We start from the raw sequence: 17704 nt of genomic DNA on the forward strand, positions 1-17704 counted from the left end.
GAAATAAGGGTGAGGAGGAGGATGAGAAGAAGAGGAAGAGGAGGAGGAGAAAGAGAAAGAGGGAAGGAAGGGAGGAAGGAAAGGAGGGAGGAAGAAAAGAGACAGAAAGATGAGATCCTCAGGTCAGTATAACAGCCGTTCACGTATCACCATGGCTATTTACATTTGAATTAAAATTGGTTGGAATTCCAAACCCCAGACATGCCTTCAGTGTCCAATAATGGCCTGTGGCTGGCTAGCGGCTACCGCATCAGGCAGTGCCAAGTGGACAGCACAGGAGAGCAGTGGCAGGAAAAAAAAAGGGGGAGAAGGGAGGGGAGTGAGAGATCCCTTACAGTACTGCTTCACTGCTTGTGGAGACCAGGTCCTTTAACCTAGTTATGTGTACATTCTACCAGGTACACCACTGTGTACTCTCTCTACCCGCTGTTAAGCACATTGTGAGGAGGGGAGAGTGCAGATATGCAGTCACAGTAAACTGGAGCAGAAGTGATAGGCTTTTCCCATATACCCCATTTTCTGTACACACAAACATCCTCCTCCACCATCAGTGTCTGAGACCAAAGTAGTAGGCTTGTTACAGTTGGTGGACCTCACTGACATATCCTTATCACTCACGGTCCATGGTTTTTACTTTGGGGTTCACTTCTGGTAGTGTGCATGTATGGGTTTTGACAAATGTATCACGATTATCCACCATTGCAGTTATCATTTAGTGCAGTTCAACTGCCCTCAGACCTTCACTTCTTCATTCCTTATTCTGCTTAGCATCCCTTCACACCACTATTTTTACAGTCGTGGGCAGACATTTTTGTAACAAGTTGTATGAATAGAAAAATGTAAGAGAGGATCAAGGCATTTCTTTAAAGCAATAGGAGAAAAACTATTTGGCCAAGCTGTCTTCTGGATGTAAATAAGTTAATGCTCTGTACATATGAGAAACGAGTTCTTTCTCCTCTGCTCCCCTGCTCACTGAAACCCCTACCCACGGGCACTATTTGGTCCCAGCGCTTTTCAGAATGAGCCTTACAGGATAAAACTATGTGTCACCTGAAGTTAGGGGTTAGGGAATGCCTCTCCTATTGTGATTTCAGGTCACCCCCCTCACCTGACATTTTCTGTCTCTACTCATATCATACCTCAACCCATGGAGTCACATAATTACACTATAATATTATTATTTATTTTATATCAACATTTCTAGAAGACAAGGAGTTCCCTTGATGCTGTCTGTGGTGTTCCTGTGTGGTGCTGGGGACAGAACCTAGGGCCTCACTCATGTATTTTGCCAACTGAGGCATCTCCTGTGACCTACAACACCTGTCTTAGTGATGTCTTGACTTCTGTCTTCCCGTGTTCTGTCTTCAGACATTCCTTTACACTACAGTCATGTGACCTTTCCAAGACTTGGAAAGTTGTTATGCATGACACATATACATGACAGCTTTTAGCATACTGCTTCTTGCAGCCTTATTCACTTGGGAAACTATCTTATCTATCTATCTTATCTATCTATCTATCTATCTATCTATCTATCTATCTATCTATCTGGTTACCAGGGTTATTGCTGGGGCTCTGCACCTCCACAATTCTGCCACTTCTTATGGACTCTTATCTCCCTTCCCCTCCCAGCCCCAGGGACCAGGTGGTGGTGTACCTGGTGGAGTACACACATTATAGTGCACAGGTTCAAGCCTCTGGTTCCCACCTACAGGGAGGAATCTTCACTAATGTTGAAGCTGTGCAGTAGCAGTTTCTCTCTTTCTCCCCCACGGTCTTTTCCTTCCCTCTCAATTTATCTTTGTTTTCTATCAAAATAAATAAATATTTAAAAATATTTTTCCACATAGGAGAGAGGTTGAGGAGAGACAAAGAGATAAAGAGAGAGAGACACCATAGTACTACTGTTCCACCACTCATTCACCTTTGATTCTCCCAGTGCTCACCTGTACGTGGTTAAAAAAAGGTGCTTTGCACGGTGAACCACCTCTTGGCCCCCTTATTTTCTTATTTACTTATTTGCCAAGATGGTTACTGCTGGGGCTCAGCACCTGTGTGACTCCACTGTTTCCAGAAGCCAAGTTTTTCTTTCTGCTAGATACAGAGAGAGATAGAGAACAAGAGAAAACCAGAGATACTTTTGAAGCTCCCCTTGACACACACACACAGGAAGTCATCATAAGCCCTCCTGTGGACCCTCCCAGGACCTTGCCTTCACCATAAAGCAGTGACAGTAGGGATAGCCCCAGTCTTCCAAGGGATATTAAGGTATCCTGCACTGTCTCTTAAGGAAGACTGGTCCTGAAATAAGTCCAGCTTGCTTTGGTAAGATAGATACATACATACATACATACATACATACATACATACATACACATGCCCTGGGTCAAGTAGACGGCAGTAAATAGTTAATTGTATCCACAGAATTTTGTTCAAGAATAGAAGCACCTTTCTAACCCTTTTCTTTACACAGAATGAGTCGCACACACCACCTTTTTTTTTTTTTGTAAAGGTATATTAATATCTCACAGCTAGTTCTTCTACTTTACTGTGCAACTGAACATAGTATTATTGTTTATTATTGTTATGAATTATCTTTATTTATTTATTGGATAGAGACAGCCAGAAATCGAGAGGGAAGGGGTTGATATAGAGGGAGAGAGACAGAGACAGAGAGATACCTGCAACACTGCTTCCTCTTGCAGGTGGGGACTGAGGGCTCAAACCTGGGCTCTTGAACATTGTAACAAGTGCATTCAACCAGGTGCACCACCCCTGACCCTGTATTATTGTTTTTTAACCTGAAATGGTATCTTCTTGCTTTTCTGCTTCTGATAGTCTCAGTCTCAGTCTCACTTCCAACGTCTGTGTGAATTCCGTTTCTTCTTCATGGAACACCTGGGGGAGGTGGGGGATGATGTCTTTCTCCCGTGAATTACAAAGAATACTGGGCCTCTTATTTAGCAATTATCACCTCTTCCCTCATGATGAACTCTTCACCTACACATCTCCACTTTGTGAGGTCAACTCACGATTCAGGATTCTTCTCACACTGTAGAATAGCCAAGTCAGGCCTTGTTCCTATTACTGAATACTCAGAAGTGTTAAGTTTCATGGATGATGCTGTCTGCACCTTTTGCAATTTTGTTATGTTTTGTTCTATTATTTGTGTAGGAGAAATTTTTAGCAGTGAGAATGTGGGTCAGAGATATAAATATATGGTTCCAAATGTAGATTGCCTTGTTGGCTCCCAGAGAGTTTTTTAAAAATCAGTTTATATTTATTTATTTATTTATTTATTTATTTATTTATTCAACAGCACTGCTCAGCTTTGGCTTATGGTGGTATGAGGGATTGAACCTGAGACTTTGGAGCTTCAGGCATGGGAATTTCATTGTATAACTTCTGCCCTATCAATGTATAATTGTTCTGGATCATATGTTTCTGTTCTGTCGTGTTTTTATTTTTATCATCTGTTTTAATAAATTATAATAAGCGCTGCGCATTATGCCAACCCAGTGTTGTGCTACAGGTTATCAGTAAGTTGTCCCTGTTTTATTTCAGTTTCTCTACTTTCCAGTTGTCACTGTTAATTTACATATATATTAAATCTCTTAATTTTTCTTAGGCTATTGTTTTCTGTTGTTTTCATTTTTTTCCCTGCAACTTATTTTTATGTACTATTGTGACATGAAAAATGTCATGGAAGAATTATCCATAAATGGCTTTGGGAATTCTTGCTACAATAGCACTGTCAAAATTGTCTTCTCAAAACAGTGTCTTATCAGGGTCTTCTTGATAGGTTATGAACTGTTGTTATGTATAACTGAGACTCATAAAATAAACTATCCAGAAGATACTTCATAGTAATTTAGTTAGCAGATAATACCTTTCATGCAATTTAGCTCTGTTCCCTTACAAAGCTTTCCATGTTCATTTGAATCTTTACCAACCTTTACTATAATCCATACCTGATAATTTTAATATCTAGAGTTTTAGTGAGAACATTTATACACTAGAAAAATGAAATACAATATAGCTCACTCTCCGTTAAGATATTTTCAAATGTTCCTTTTTCTGAACTTAAAGGAACCCTATAGAAGGTAGCTATTAGCTATAGTAATATGACGAATGGTGATTATATCATTTTGAGATGGTGGCCATGCGGTGTCACAGCTGGGAAAGAGGGAAGACTTCTAGAATCTACCAATATAGGACCCTGTGGTGAAGGGAGAACACTCCTAACTGATTCACCACAGACTTGGTCAAGCTGGGAGCTGGTGTCATATTCCTGACTTAGAGAAGCTTTTTTTTAAGGTGGGAATTTTCTCATTTCAAAGTCAGAGCTCTGAACAAGAGGAGTTGATTCCTTTTTTAGTTGAGGAGTTTAATGCTTTACAGTGGATCCATTACATATGCGTACAATTTCCAGGCCCCCAAGTTTTCTCCCTTTCCTTCCTCCCCCTTCTCCCCAGAGTCCTTAGCTTCGGTGAAATACACCATGTCCAGTTCGTGTTTCTCCTCCCTCCCCACCCTTACTTATATTAAGTCCCACTAAAGATCTTTTGATATTCATCTTTTTCTTTCTGGCTCATCATACTCAACACAATGTCTTCATGTTTCATCCAAGAGGAGGTAAAGGAGACCATCATTTTTAACAGCTGAGTAATATTCAGTCATATATATCCCAGTTTTTTGAGAAATTGGTTTTTACTGATCTCTTAGTGATAAAATTTGTTTTGGCCAGGAGATAGCTCACCAAGTGGGGTGCTTGACTTGCCATATGTAGTCTAGGGTTGAGCCATGGCATCACGTGTACGTTCTATGGTGGCACTGGCACTTGGGATAGCTCTGGTGCCAGGGTGCCCCTCTATGTCTATCTGAATGAAGCAGTTGCTATTTTAGCTGTCATTTTGATTTTATCTTTGCATAGAAGCAAACTTTAGTTGTTGGTTTGTAAATGACACAATAATTCATAGAGGTGCTTTTTTAGTAATTCTTTCTTGCTGTTTTCAGAGTGGCTTGGTCTTCCAGAATACTGCATTTCAAAAGTCAGTTTCAAAACACACACACACACACACACACACACACACACACACACACACGTTTGGCTTGAATAGAAATCACACTATGGTAACCAAATCAAATCATTATTTTTAATGATCCTAGCTCTGCCTCTAAATAGATTTTTGTGCCATTTATATGAAAGCATGGATTAAACAAAATGTCCACTCACTATTGTGGATTGAATCAAACCAGCATTTCCACAGCAACGTTAAGCTTGAAGCAAGAGTATCAATGCACTTTATCTAAGACATGAAAAGGTTTATTTTCTCTTGCAAAAAAAAAAAAAGCCTATTCTATATTGAAATGTGAATACTTTGACATTTCTCAGTCTTCTAATTACACTTTCCCTTAAGCTAAGCAAGTTTCTTTTGTTGAAGTATCCACTATGCTTATTATTATTATTATTATTATTAGCTTGGGATATACATTTACAATCAGTTCAACAATTGCACACCTTTAGTGCAGAATTCTGACAAAGATAAATTTTGAACTGTACTCATCCAACTGCTGTCTTGTAAATCATTATTTCCCCCAATTAAGTGATTAAAAAGACAGATTTTTCCAGGTAAAATGATGGGTCACTATTTTTTTGAGGGAGCATTGATGCTTCAGTCACACTGAGATGACCCAGACAGGTTTTATTGGAAACAATGCATTATGTATATTATATATTATTTTATGTATATTGTATATTATATATGTATGTTATGTGTGGTGCTGCTGATGTCTAAGAATTGCAAGGTTGAATTTCCTTCCAGGATCACTGTACAGTCAGAGAAATGAGTCTCACATGATTGCAGCCATGCAGTGTTGGTACTCACACAGAGTCCAGAATTGCCTCATCTGAATGGCATTTTTGCATTTGAAATCACTTTGACTGACACTATCCAATATGTTCTTTGTAAAAACTTGGAGAGTCAAAGTGACCACTGGAAAAGCCTGCAGCTGAGAGATGACTGTACCGCTATGAGGAGGTCTAGGGGACTTACCCAGTGCCACCTGCTTGTAGGGACACCAGGTCTTGAGGCCTGACCTCCAATTATCTCTCCCCACTATCCACTCACACTCTAAATAATTCAAAACAACAGTGTCATTGTAGCCCCCACATATGTTTTTCTGTTGTTGGTTTTTAATGATCTTATCATTAGTTCACAATATTGTGAGATTTTAGGGGCATAGTTACACACATCCATACACACACTATATGTGATCAACCACATCTGCTATTAAAGTTGTTGTATCAGTACACCTGCTGCTGCTGGTGGTGGTGGTGGTGGTGGTGGTGTGTGTGTGAGTGTGCATGCATGAGTGTGTATGTGTGTGTGTGAGAGAGAGAGGAAGAGGGAGACAGAGAGAGAGAGAAAGGGAGAGGGAGAGAGAGAGAAAGGGAGAGGGAAAGAGAGAGGGAGAGAGAGACAGAGAGAGAGAGAGAGAGAGAGAGAGAGAGAGACAGACTATCAGAGCTTCATCACTTCAGGTCAACTTTTTCAGATAGAGATTAAGATAAGATAGCATAGCACTAGAACTTCCCCAGAGTAATAATACTCCCATGTGGTGTACTGGGTGTTTGAACCTGGGTAGAGTGTATAGTAAAGCATGTATCCTCCCATGTGAGCTATTTCACTGGCCCTTTATTTTGTGTTATTGATAGTCATATAATTCTTAGGGGAAACATAGTTGGGACTAGTCATAATCTTCTAGATGACTAGAAAGTGTGTTTGTTGAATTTGTACTGTTTGAGGGAGCTGGTCAGTGGTGCATTTAATTGAGTGTATATGTTATCCAATGCAAGGATCCAGGTTTATGCCCCTGGTTCCCACCTGCAGGGGAGAAGCTTGATGAATGGTGAAGCAGAGCTGCAGATATCTCTCCCTCCCTCTCAATTTCTCTCTGTCCTATCAAATAAAAATCACAATGTTTGAATAACATAGTTTGAGGTAATATGTAAATGTACTTTAGAGTATATATTTTAAAAATATAAAATAAATGTTTGGTGACATATATAATAATGTTTTTCTATTTTTAAAATCATAGTTCACTTATTTTTAAGTGAATACTTGCTCTGTGGATTTAAATGTTTTCACTGTTAATATTAAAGCTTGGACAAGGACTTACGTAAAAGTAAATGGGCTATGCTAAATTGGTCCTAGGCCACTTTACCTGAAATTATGAAAATGCTTAGCATTTTTACCTATTCTTGGTTACAAAGACTTGGCGACACACACACACACGCACATGCACACGCACACGCACACGCACACACACACACACATATATAATTTATTTATCCCTTTTGTTGCTTTTGTTGTTGTTTGTTGTTATTGTTCTTATTGATGTTGTTGTTGGATAGGACAGAGAGAAATGGAGAGAGGAGAGAGGGAGAGAGAAAGATAGACACCTATAACCTACAGACCTGCCTCACCGCCTGTGAAGTGACTCCCTGGAGGTGGGGAACTGGGGCTCGAACTGGGATCCTTAGGACAGTCCTTGTGCTTCGTGCCACATGCGCTTAACCCGCCACACTACTGCCCGACTCCCTATTTTTGTCTTTCTTTCCCCTCTCTGTCTTTCCTTCCTCTTTTGATTTCTCTCTGTTCCATCCAACAACAATGACATCAATAACAACAATAATAATAACCACCACAACAATAAAAAACAAGGGCAACAAAAAGGAAAAAAGTAGCCTCCAGGAGCAGTGGATTTGTGATGTAGGCACTGAGCCCCAGCAGTAACCCTGGAGGCAAAAAAAAAAAAAAAGACAACATAAAGGTTATGCAAAAGATTTTTGTGCCTAAGGTTCTGAGGTCCCAGGTTTAATCCCCAGCAACAACACAAGCCAGAGCTGAGCAGTACTCTGATCTTTCTCTCTATGATTTTCTCTCATTAAAATAAACTATAAAAAAAGTCTTGAGGGCCCAGGTGGTGGCACACCTGGTTGAGTGCACATTTTCGAATGAGCAAGGACTCTGAGCCCCAGCTCCCCACGTATAGAAAGAATATTTAACAAGCAGTGAAGCAGGTCCGCAGGTATCTTTCTTCTCTCCTTCTCCCTCTCCCATTTCTCTAATCATATCTAATAAAAGAAAAAAATGGCCTCCAGGAGTGTTGGATTCACCAAACCCCAGCAAGACCCCTGGTGGCAATAAAAAATAAATGAAAATAAAATTTAAAAGTTTCCAATTACAAAATGCTATGATCTAATTTTATAACATATATATATATATTTGCTTTTAATTTTTAAATACATTTCTCACCTTTAATTTCTTTTTAAAATAGATTTATCTATCTACTTATGAGAGAAAGGAGGAGAAGGAGAAAGAATCAGGTATCACTATGGCAAATCAGACATCAGGGATAGAACCTGGAGCCTCATGCTTAAGTGTCCAGTGCTTAATCACTGAAACCTTATCACCAAAATATATATTTATAATCAGCCATTTTATAATTTGTCCTGGCTTTCTACATGTTTTATATTGTCTTTGTGCGATCCACTCCTACTAAATAATCTGAGTATTTCATCAGACAATTATCTGTTAAGGGGTTATGTTAATAAAATAATCTATTTAATTTCCTTTTGATAGCTTATTGATGTTAATTATTGAACATAATTGTCGAATATTTAGGGCATGCCTCATGTTGCTTAGCTATGTCTACATGTTGTGAAAGGGTTCCCTTCGTCTAGTTAATTGGTGTGTCAGTCACTTCACTTATTTATCTTTTCTTGTGATAACATTTAAATTCTGTCCTGGCATATTTCACTTATACGCTACAATATTATCAACTGTAGTTAACATTCTTGAACATTAGATCCTTAAATCATATTCACCTTTTATCATTTTTTCTAATGTGAGCTCACAGTTAACAGTTTGTAGATTGACCACTTTGAACTATGAAGAAGTATGAGTTGACCTGTACATATATCACTTACTTGGACCTATTTCAGTGGGAGAAAGGGAAGGGCAGTTGTTTACTTTCTTTTGATATTTTATTTGACATTACACAATGTTTAACATGACCGTCAAACTTATTAATTCATAGGTATTTTCTGACCCATTTTCAATATTTTTTTATTTATTTAAGAAAGGAGACATTAAAACCGTAGGATAGGAGGGGTACAACTCCTACACCATTCCCACCACCCGATCTCCACATCCTATCCCCTCCCCTGACAGCTTTCCCATCCTCTATCCCTCTGGGAGCATGGACCCAGGGTCATTGTGGGTGGCAGAAGGTGGAAGGTCTGGCTTCTGTAATTGCTTCCCCGCTGAACTTGGGCGTTGACTGGTCGATCTATATTCCCAATCTGCCTCTCTCTTTTCCTAGTAGGGTGGGGCATTTATTTATGTGATCTCAGGTGTCAAGTGTGGGTATCTGTAATTCTGAAGTTTCCTGCAGATGCAAATATTTCTAAATCTGAAATATTGCTTTCTATTGTGAGATCAATTTTATATCTTTCTGAAGTCTGTCAAGTTATATCAGTATTTCTCTCACCAACCTAACGATGAGGAGTTGAGAACTGTTAATACCTCCTGGATGCTAGTCTGTTGCAAACAGAACCAGAATACAAGTGAAGACTTTCTTTTTCATTAATTATTAATCATAATTTCATGACTTCTCTATAGCCTTCCATATATGATGTTCCATTGTTTAATAAGTCATAACTAGAGCACCGGCAGAGTAACTCTCCTGTATACTGTGCTGATTTGCCGTGTGTGACAGACATCTGGATTTGAGTCCAGACCCCACTACACTGGAGGAAGCTGTAGTGCTGTCTTTCTCTTTCTCTCTGAAAAAGCCAGTCCAGAAAAGTGAAGCCTCAGGAATAACGACACAAAAATGTCATAACTGTATGATAGAGCATATATTTTACCATGCATGAGGACCTGGATTTGAACTCTGAGAATTCATGGGAGTGCCATGGATGGCACCAGGGAAAGCTCCACAGAAGATAGAAGGAAGCTGTGGTGCCTCTTTTTTCTGTCTCTAATAACGAAAGAAACGAAATAGTTGGTCCAGAACAGTAGGATCATATATCTGAGAAGCCCCAGGTCTGTAATAAGTAAACAAACAAACAAACAAACAAACAATAATAATAGGTTCTAGCCTCTAAGTAGAAAAGCAAAAGTCAAAGACAAGGGGAGTTGTGCAGTAGCACAGTGGGTTAAGCGCACGTGGCGCAAAGCGCAAGGATCCTGGTTGGAGCCCCCGGCTCCCCACCTGCAGGGGGTTTGCTTCACAAGCGGTGAAGTAGGTCGGCAGGTGTCTTTCTCTCCCCCTCTGTCTTCCTCTCCTCTCTCCATTTCACTCTGTCCTATCCAACAACAATGACATCAATAATAACTACAACAATAAAACAACAAGCACAACAAAAGGGAATATTTAAAAAATGTATTAAAAAATTAAAAAAAAAATAAAGACAAGGAGAAAGAGACAAAAGTTTGCCTCACTATGCATTTGAATCTCTGTGTCTTTCTTTCTTAGGAGAGAGTTATGTGTGTGGCTCAATAGAGCCCTTTAAGAAGCTGGAGTATACCAAGAATGTGAATCCCAACTGGTCTGTGAATGTGAAGACCACCTCAGCTTCCCGAGCTGTGTCATCACTGGCCACTGCCAAGGGGAGCCCTTCAGAGGTGCGGGAGAACAAGGATTTCATTCGGCCCAAGCTGGTCACCATCATCAGAAGTGGGGTGAAGCCACGGAAAGCTGTCAGGATTCTGCTGAACAAGAAAACGGCCCATTCCTTTGAGCAGGTGCTCACTGACATCACTGATGCCATCAAGCTGGACTCAGGAGTGGTGAAACGCCTATACACCCTGGATGGGAAGCAGGTAAGAGAGGGCTTGACTGTGCAGCCGAAAATCAGGGGTTCTTTATGGGGTTGGGGTGGAGGGTTTATGAAGCATGGAGGAGTATCTGAAATATCCATTTCACTGAAGTTGAGGGAGTTGGATCGCTTAGTCAACAAATATTTATAACTGTTGGCCTCAAATCAGTGTAAGGAAAGAATTAAATGGACTTTACCCTAGGAGTAAAGTAAGAATGTCTGTCTCAGAAACAAATGATTACTTGGGAGTTTCTGTGCTTGCAGTTATTAATTGCTGAACACAATAATGCTTTTCAGCCATCTGTTTTCCATTTGGTCATATAGTAATTTCTTTATAGCCTTCAACTGACTAGGGATTGAAGGTAAGCCCTGACCAGCAGACAAAAATTGAATTCATTTCTGTAATCTAAAAAAAAAATTATAATTTTGTGTCTCCCTAATGTTCACTGGAGAGATTTATCTAAATATTACAGACTTTTAAAGAAATGTCTAAGTTATGAATTATGTGCATGTGGTATGTCTGTAAAAGTAATATATTTTAGAATACTGTGTTTCTTTTCTTGAAAACATAATTTCAGAATGGAAATGAAAAGGCTTTCTGTATTTATAGCATGTACAATAGTTGGCTTAGATAGAAGGACATTTTAATCTGAATTACTCAGATGGACTTAAAGGGATTTTCTTGTGAATGTTTGTATAACTTTGACAGAACAATGATGGTAGTGCACTGACTGAAAGCACATAGGTATGGATGTATGGAGTGATTTGCTGTGCTCCCAGTTTCCTTGTCTCTTTTGTTTAAGTGTGTCATTTTTAATACACTATCTTTGCTTGAAACTTAGTTTTTTTATTGTGGATCAGCTCAAATGCTTTGAAATTATTTTGAGTGATCAGTGGAATGATTTGTAAGGGGAGTACATCCCCAACATCAAAGCTATGTCCATAAATTGTAAAGTTGAGCTTATTAAGTGAAAGAATCATCCATGTCCTTGAAGACTGACACATTCATATTTTATGAATCAAAGTAGATGCAAAATTCTAGAAAATGTTAGTCATGAAAGAATTCTTCCCATGTGGTTTCATTTTGATGCTCTAAATTATGAATTTTAGTTGGTGAGAAAGAGTAGCTGAGTTCCTTTTTTTCTTCTTTCTTCTTCCTTTTTTTTTTTGGTGGCTCCTGAGCTTTGTGCACATGCAATCCTGTTGTTCCTAAGCTGCAATTTATGTGTATGTGTATGTGTATGTGTATGTGTATGTGTATGTGTATGTAGGGAGGATACAGAGACAGTGAAACCATAGCACTGGGGCTTGAACCCAGGCCTTCCTCAAGACAAGGCATGCACTCTCCAATGTGAGCTATCTCCTAGGTCTAATATCTGCCTCCTTTTCACTTATACTCCTTTTCACTCACCAATCTTCTTGTCTTGTAAAAATCCTTCTCAGTGCTGTGTGGGTAAGGATTCTGAGGAAGGCAATTCTGAGTTTTCTAGAAATAAGTAGATATATCCTAAATGCCACCAATATGCGGGTGATAAAAATTATATTTCTGGCTGTGAATTACAATAGTGATAAGATGCATGGTTTACAGCACAATATTTTGACCCACTGTCAGCTGTTATCCAGCCATCTTTTAGTTCTAATTTTTAATGTATTACATTTTCTCAAGGTGAGATTTGCCCATTTTCATAATTGGAAAAGTTTACAACAAAGAACACATAAACCTTCCTCTTTTCCACTCCTTTAGAGTTTCGGGGATTCCAAATTGCTACTCATTAAACCTGAAAAAAAAATCTGTTTTCACTATTTTATCTGTGTTCTGCCATCAGCTAATTATTTCTTTAGTCCAAGAAAAGGGACTGTGATGTTCTCCATAGAATCTTCTTTTTGGGAATTTGTCTAGTGTCTTTATGACACTATTTTTTGTTATGACTTAATCTGTGTATGAGCCAGTGTAATGCAAAAAGAATTAAGGTTTACTGTCAAAAGGCTAGGATTTACATCTTGACTCATACACAAATTATTTGCTGGGTATGTGTATGTGTTTTTTAATAGCCTCACTATACTCAGGAAAACTGTTTCATAGCTTGCTTGTAGGATTAACTGTAACAATACATGTGAAAGCAATCTTAAAGCGCAGATGCAATCATTATAGCTTTCTTGAGCACTAAATACTTTGCATGATTTATCACCTTTTTGTCCTTACAACAACTCCATCATAATTCTCATGTAACAGCTAAGGGTACTAAGGCACAAATCTTATAAAAGCAAGCCCATGACCACACAGTTCTAAATGTCTCAACTGGAATTTGAACTGGTCTCTCTGCAGAGCACAGCACTTTCTGTCAGAGAACCAGATGTAAATGTACTGAGAAAAAAAAAGTTCCAGTGAGTGATTTGTACAAGGAATATCATCAGAAGGTTTTTTGCTCTGCGTCTTTTTTCTCCTGTGGTCATTTCAAACTGTTGTACTAGTCTCTCCCCCTCCCTTTGTACAGTATTATATTTGCTGTTGTAGCATTTCCTTTATTCTGGGGCATGTTCTCTTCATAGCGGGAGTGGTTCAAAAGCTGCAGAGGAATTGGATGATAAAATGAAAACGAATATAAAGACCTTTTGCTTTGGTTCCCAGTAGGAACAAAGATGCTTCCTCCTGGACCCCAGGAGTCCTTAGAATCCTTTTGGTTTAAAAGAGAAATCTCCACCCCCACCTTGTCAGTGGTTTGTGGGAGTAGAATTCTTTGACAGCCTTGGCAGAAACCAACACTTGATAAGCCCCTCAGAATTAATCACTCTCCTCAGGACTTTCTGTCCTGACATTAACATTGACATTGAAGTCTCTATAGTGTTAGTAGGCCATCATAAGATCTTACCTTTTATTTCAACCCCATCAACAATATGAACACCTCAATGCCAAGCACATATTTTTCAGATAAGTTATTTGTGTGCTAAGGAAATAGACTTGTTTTAAAAATTAATAGCTTGAGTGCTTTGGGTAAATTAGTAGAGAGCAAGTTGTATAAGTGGATTACAAATATGCAAAATACTCGAAAGTACTAGTCATGAAAGGATTCTTCCCTCCTGGGTTTATTTAGATCATCTCCAGGTAGTCTACAGATGTAGCTAGGGGTTGGAAACTGGCAACTGAGGCTTTTCACAATGAAGCAATGAGAACTGTGCCTGCTGTTACATGTGGTACCCAGAGATGGGCACTGGAGACATTAACCACATGCTACTGCCGTTTATTCCTGCCACTGGGGATCCTTGCTCTGTTGCTTTAAACCCTAAGCTAAGAGTTCATTATACTGTGATTTTTTTTGTTGTTGAGGTTTTTAGGATGAGGTAAGTAAATCAACATACATACTAGAATTGTTACTCTACCTAGAAGAAGTTTTCAAGGAAACTACAATTTCCTGGGCTGACTGTTGTCTTTGCCAGAAACCTGGTTGTGAGCAAGCCCTTTTCCCTTTCTACCCGTTTCTGCTCCCTTATTTACCTCGAAGCATTGAAGCTTCAGTATGTGCCCCAGGATGGTTCCGTAGCCCCCATGTCCACTTGGTCGATTCCAAATTATATTCCTCCATGAGGATCATTTCTGGAACCATCCGTTCCACCCCGGTTCCATGGCTGCCAGTTCTTAGCAACATCGCCCCGCCAGATATTCGTCGGGATGCGGCATCATCTAAGTTCATTTCCCATGTCTACGCTCGACCGGACCTGCCAATATACGCGGATATCTTCGCCCACCCTGTCCAACGCTTGACGTCTCGTCACCCAATCTGGTCCCCTACGCCTACACTGAACTTCTCTGTTCCAGTCTCTTGGAAACAGAGCTGGCAGTCAGCCGAGGTAAAGAACAAACACCTCATCACAGACCCCTGCAAGCGTCAAGCCGGCTTTGACCTAGCACGTTATGATTGGGCCCTCCTCAATCGCTATCGAACAGGCCATGGCCGGTGTGCCGCTATGTTCCATCGCTGGGGAGCCAGAGACGACCCGAACTGCCCCTGCGGCTCCAGACAGACTATGACCCACATAGTCAACGACTGCCACCTCTCCAGATTCAAAGGAGGTCTCGAAACTACATCAGGCTCAATCTGACGCTGTTGACTGGCTACGGAAGAAGGGCAAACGCTAGAAGAATTGAAGCTTCAGTAAGGGTTGCCTTAACCATGTCTCTCTCTCCCTCCCTCCTTATACTCCTCCTTCAAGGGAGCTGTGTGTATCATGTAATCAAGCACTTTTGCTGGCATGGTGGGAGGTCAAGGAAATGCTTCTTGTGTCTTATTATTTCATATCATTCATATAATATGATGGTGTATTATTTATCTGAGCTTTGATGAATGGACGCCAGAGAGGAAAGAGGACATTCTAGAGCTGAAGGTTAAAATCACATCCACTATAAGGTAGTTGAGACAGTATAATGATTATGCAAATGACCATCATGCTTGAGGCTTTAAGGTCCCAAGTTCAATCCTCTGTACCACCATAAACCAGAGGTGAGCAGTGCTCTATTCTATCTTTCTCTCCCACATTAATATATAAAATATATTTTTTAAAAAGTATTTTCACTTTCTCCAGAGCTGAGGGGTAGCTTCCCAGGATGAGACTCCTTTCCTCCTGTCATAGCCCAGGTTGGGAATGTTGAGCTTTGTCCATGGGTCATTCGTAGAGGTCACTAAGTGTGACAGTCTGTAAGTGCTTTAAAAAAAAAAGGGGAGTCGGGTGGTGGCACAGCGGGTTAAGCGCATGTGGCACGAGTGCAAGGACTGGCATAAGGATCCCGGTTTGGGCTCCTGGCTCCCCACCTGCAGGGGAGTCACTTCACAGGCGGTGCAGCAGGTCTGCAGGTGTTTAGCTTTCTTTCCCTCTCTCTGTCTTCCCCTCCTCTCTCCATTCCTCTCTGTCCTATCTAACAATGACATCAATAACAACAACAATAACTACAATAATAAAAGAAAAGGGCAACAAAAAGGGAAAATAATAAATAAATAAATAAATACATGAATAAATAAAGTCCCAGTGATACAAGATTTCTTGCAAAGATACACTTATGTATCTCCTGGAACCTTTTTTTTTTAATTTATTTTATTTATTTATTCCCTTTTGTTGCCCTTGTTTTATTGTTGTTGTCGTTGTTGGATAGGACAGAGAGAAATGGAGAGAGGAGGGGAAGACAGAGAGGAGGAGAGAAAGACAGACACCTGCAGACCTGCTTCACTGCCTGTGAAGCGACTCCCCCGCAGGTGGGGAGCCGGGGTTCGAACCGGGATCTTTATGCCGGTCCTTGTGCTTTGCGCCACCTGCGCTTAGCCCGCTGCGCTACAGCCCGACTCCCTCCTGGAACCTTTTATTGAACTGCTAAATCTTTTAAATCTGTGATTATTGAATCCTTTCCTTAGAAACATAAGCAAAAGCAAGTCTTAGAGCAGCTAGTGCCTAACCAGGCAATTTATAGTTCAAGACTGTAGATAAGGCATTTTCTCATGATCCAATGATCTTCCCTTCTCCACTAAAATATAATGATGACAAAGCAGATTGCTCTGTAAATAGAAAATGTATGCAACATGCCCATTTTTTCTACTCTTCAACTTTGTAGATCTATACAAAATAGAATACATTAGCAACAGGAACTTGGGAATGTGTGTGTATTCATATGCTTGTACATGTATATGCAAACAAAAACATATGTTTACTGATGAGAGCAATCATAGCACCTACTTCCTTACTTGTGACACTGGGTATTGATTAAAGTGGAGACTTCACATATGCAAGTCTTGCACCTTACCCGCTGAGCAACTTCTTGGCCTGTGTGCCTGTCTGTCAGTCATCCATTCATCTGTCTGTCTGTCTGTCTATCTATCTATCTAATCTACCAACTTTATTGCCCCAGATTAACATTTTTTTCAAATAGAATAAGAGAGACAGAAATCTTGTAGGTTCAATTTCAGTTTGTGAATTTGAGGGTGGGGATGCAGACGTTCAGGCTCTAGTGGCTGCTGTATAATGGAAATCCCAGTAGCTGTCAAAGTGAATCAATTACTACTTCTGTGTATCTTTGGTCATTGAATTCCTTGCCTATTATAAGCATAAAATTCAAAATATGCTTGAAAGCGAGTCATAACTATAGCAATTTGATGTAGACATTTAGTATATAAATTAGCTGGAATACAGGAAATGGTAAAGGTGTGCAATAGGAATCTTTCAACAACCCAAAATGATCTTTGGTTTTTCATATCTAATTCACCTTTGACTTTAGAAACCTTAGGATATGTCTTTCAAAGTCAGCATTTTGGTGAAGGACAGAATTGGACTTTTGGTGGTGAACATCATGAAGTATATTCACATGGATTTTTAAAAAAATGTATTTTATTAGTGATGTAATAATGATCAAGAAGAGTATGGTATAGAGGGATACAATTCCATACAATTCCCACCACCAGAGCTCCGTATCCCATTCCCTCCACTGGAAGGTCCCCTATTCTTTATTTCTCTGGGAATATGGACCAGAGATCTTTTTGGGGTGTAGAGGTGGAAGGTCTGGCTTCTATATTTACTTCTCCACTGGACACGGGCATTGGCAGGTTGATCCATACCCCAAGCCTGTTTCTATCTTTCCTTAGTGGGGTAGGCCTCTGGGGAGGTGGGGTTCCAGGAAACATAGGTAAGAGGTCATCTGGCCAGGGAAGTCAGGTTGGCACCATGGTAGCATCTGCAACTTGGTGGCTGAAAAGCATTAAGATATAAAGCAGAACAAATTGATTAATAATCAGGAACCCAAAGGCAAGAATACAGCAGATGAGATTTGGAGTCTTC

General features: G+C 39.9%; 1 protein-coding gene across 8 annotated transcripts in view; it reads left to right on the forward strand.

Annotated features, from left to right (window-relative positions):
* DCLK1 (doublecortin like kinase 1) overlaps nt 1-17704 on the forward strand; it is a 383977-nt gene that overhangs the window by 13251 nt on the left and 353022 nt on the right. For all 8 annotated transcript variants that reach the window (XR_009549996.1, XM_060191633.1, XM_060191634.1 and 5 more), the window contains exon 3: nt 10549-10895. Coding sequence is in view for 7 of the 8 variants with exons in the window: in XM_060191633.1 (XP_060047616.1) it covers nt 10549-10895 (347 nt within the window). In the remaining variant the exon portion in view is untranslated. The remainder of the gene's footprint in view (nt 1-10548; nt 10896-17704) is intronic.

The sequence above is a fragment of the Erinaceus europaeus genome, chromosome 5, assembly GCF_950295315.1.
Source record: "Erinaceus europaeus chromosome 5, mEriEur2.1, whole genome shotgun sequence".
Lineage (NCBI taxonomy): Eukaryota > Metazoa > Chordata > Mammalia > Eulipotyphla > Erinaceidae > Erinaceus > Erinaceus europaeus.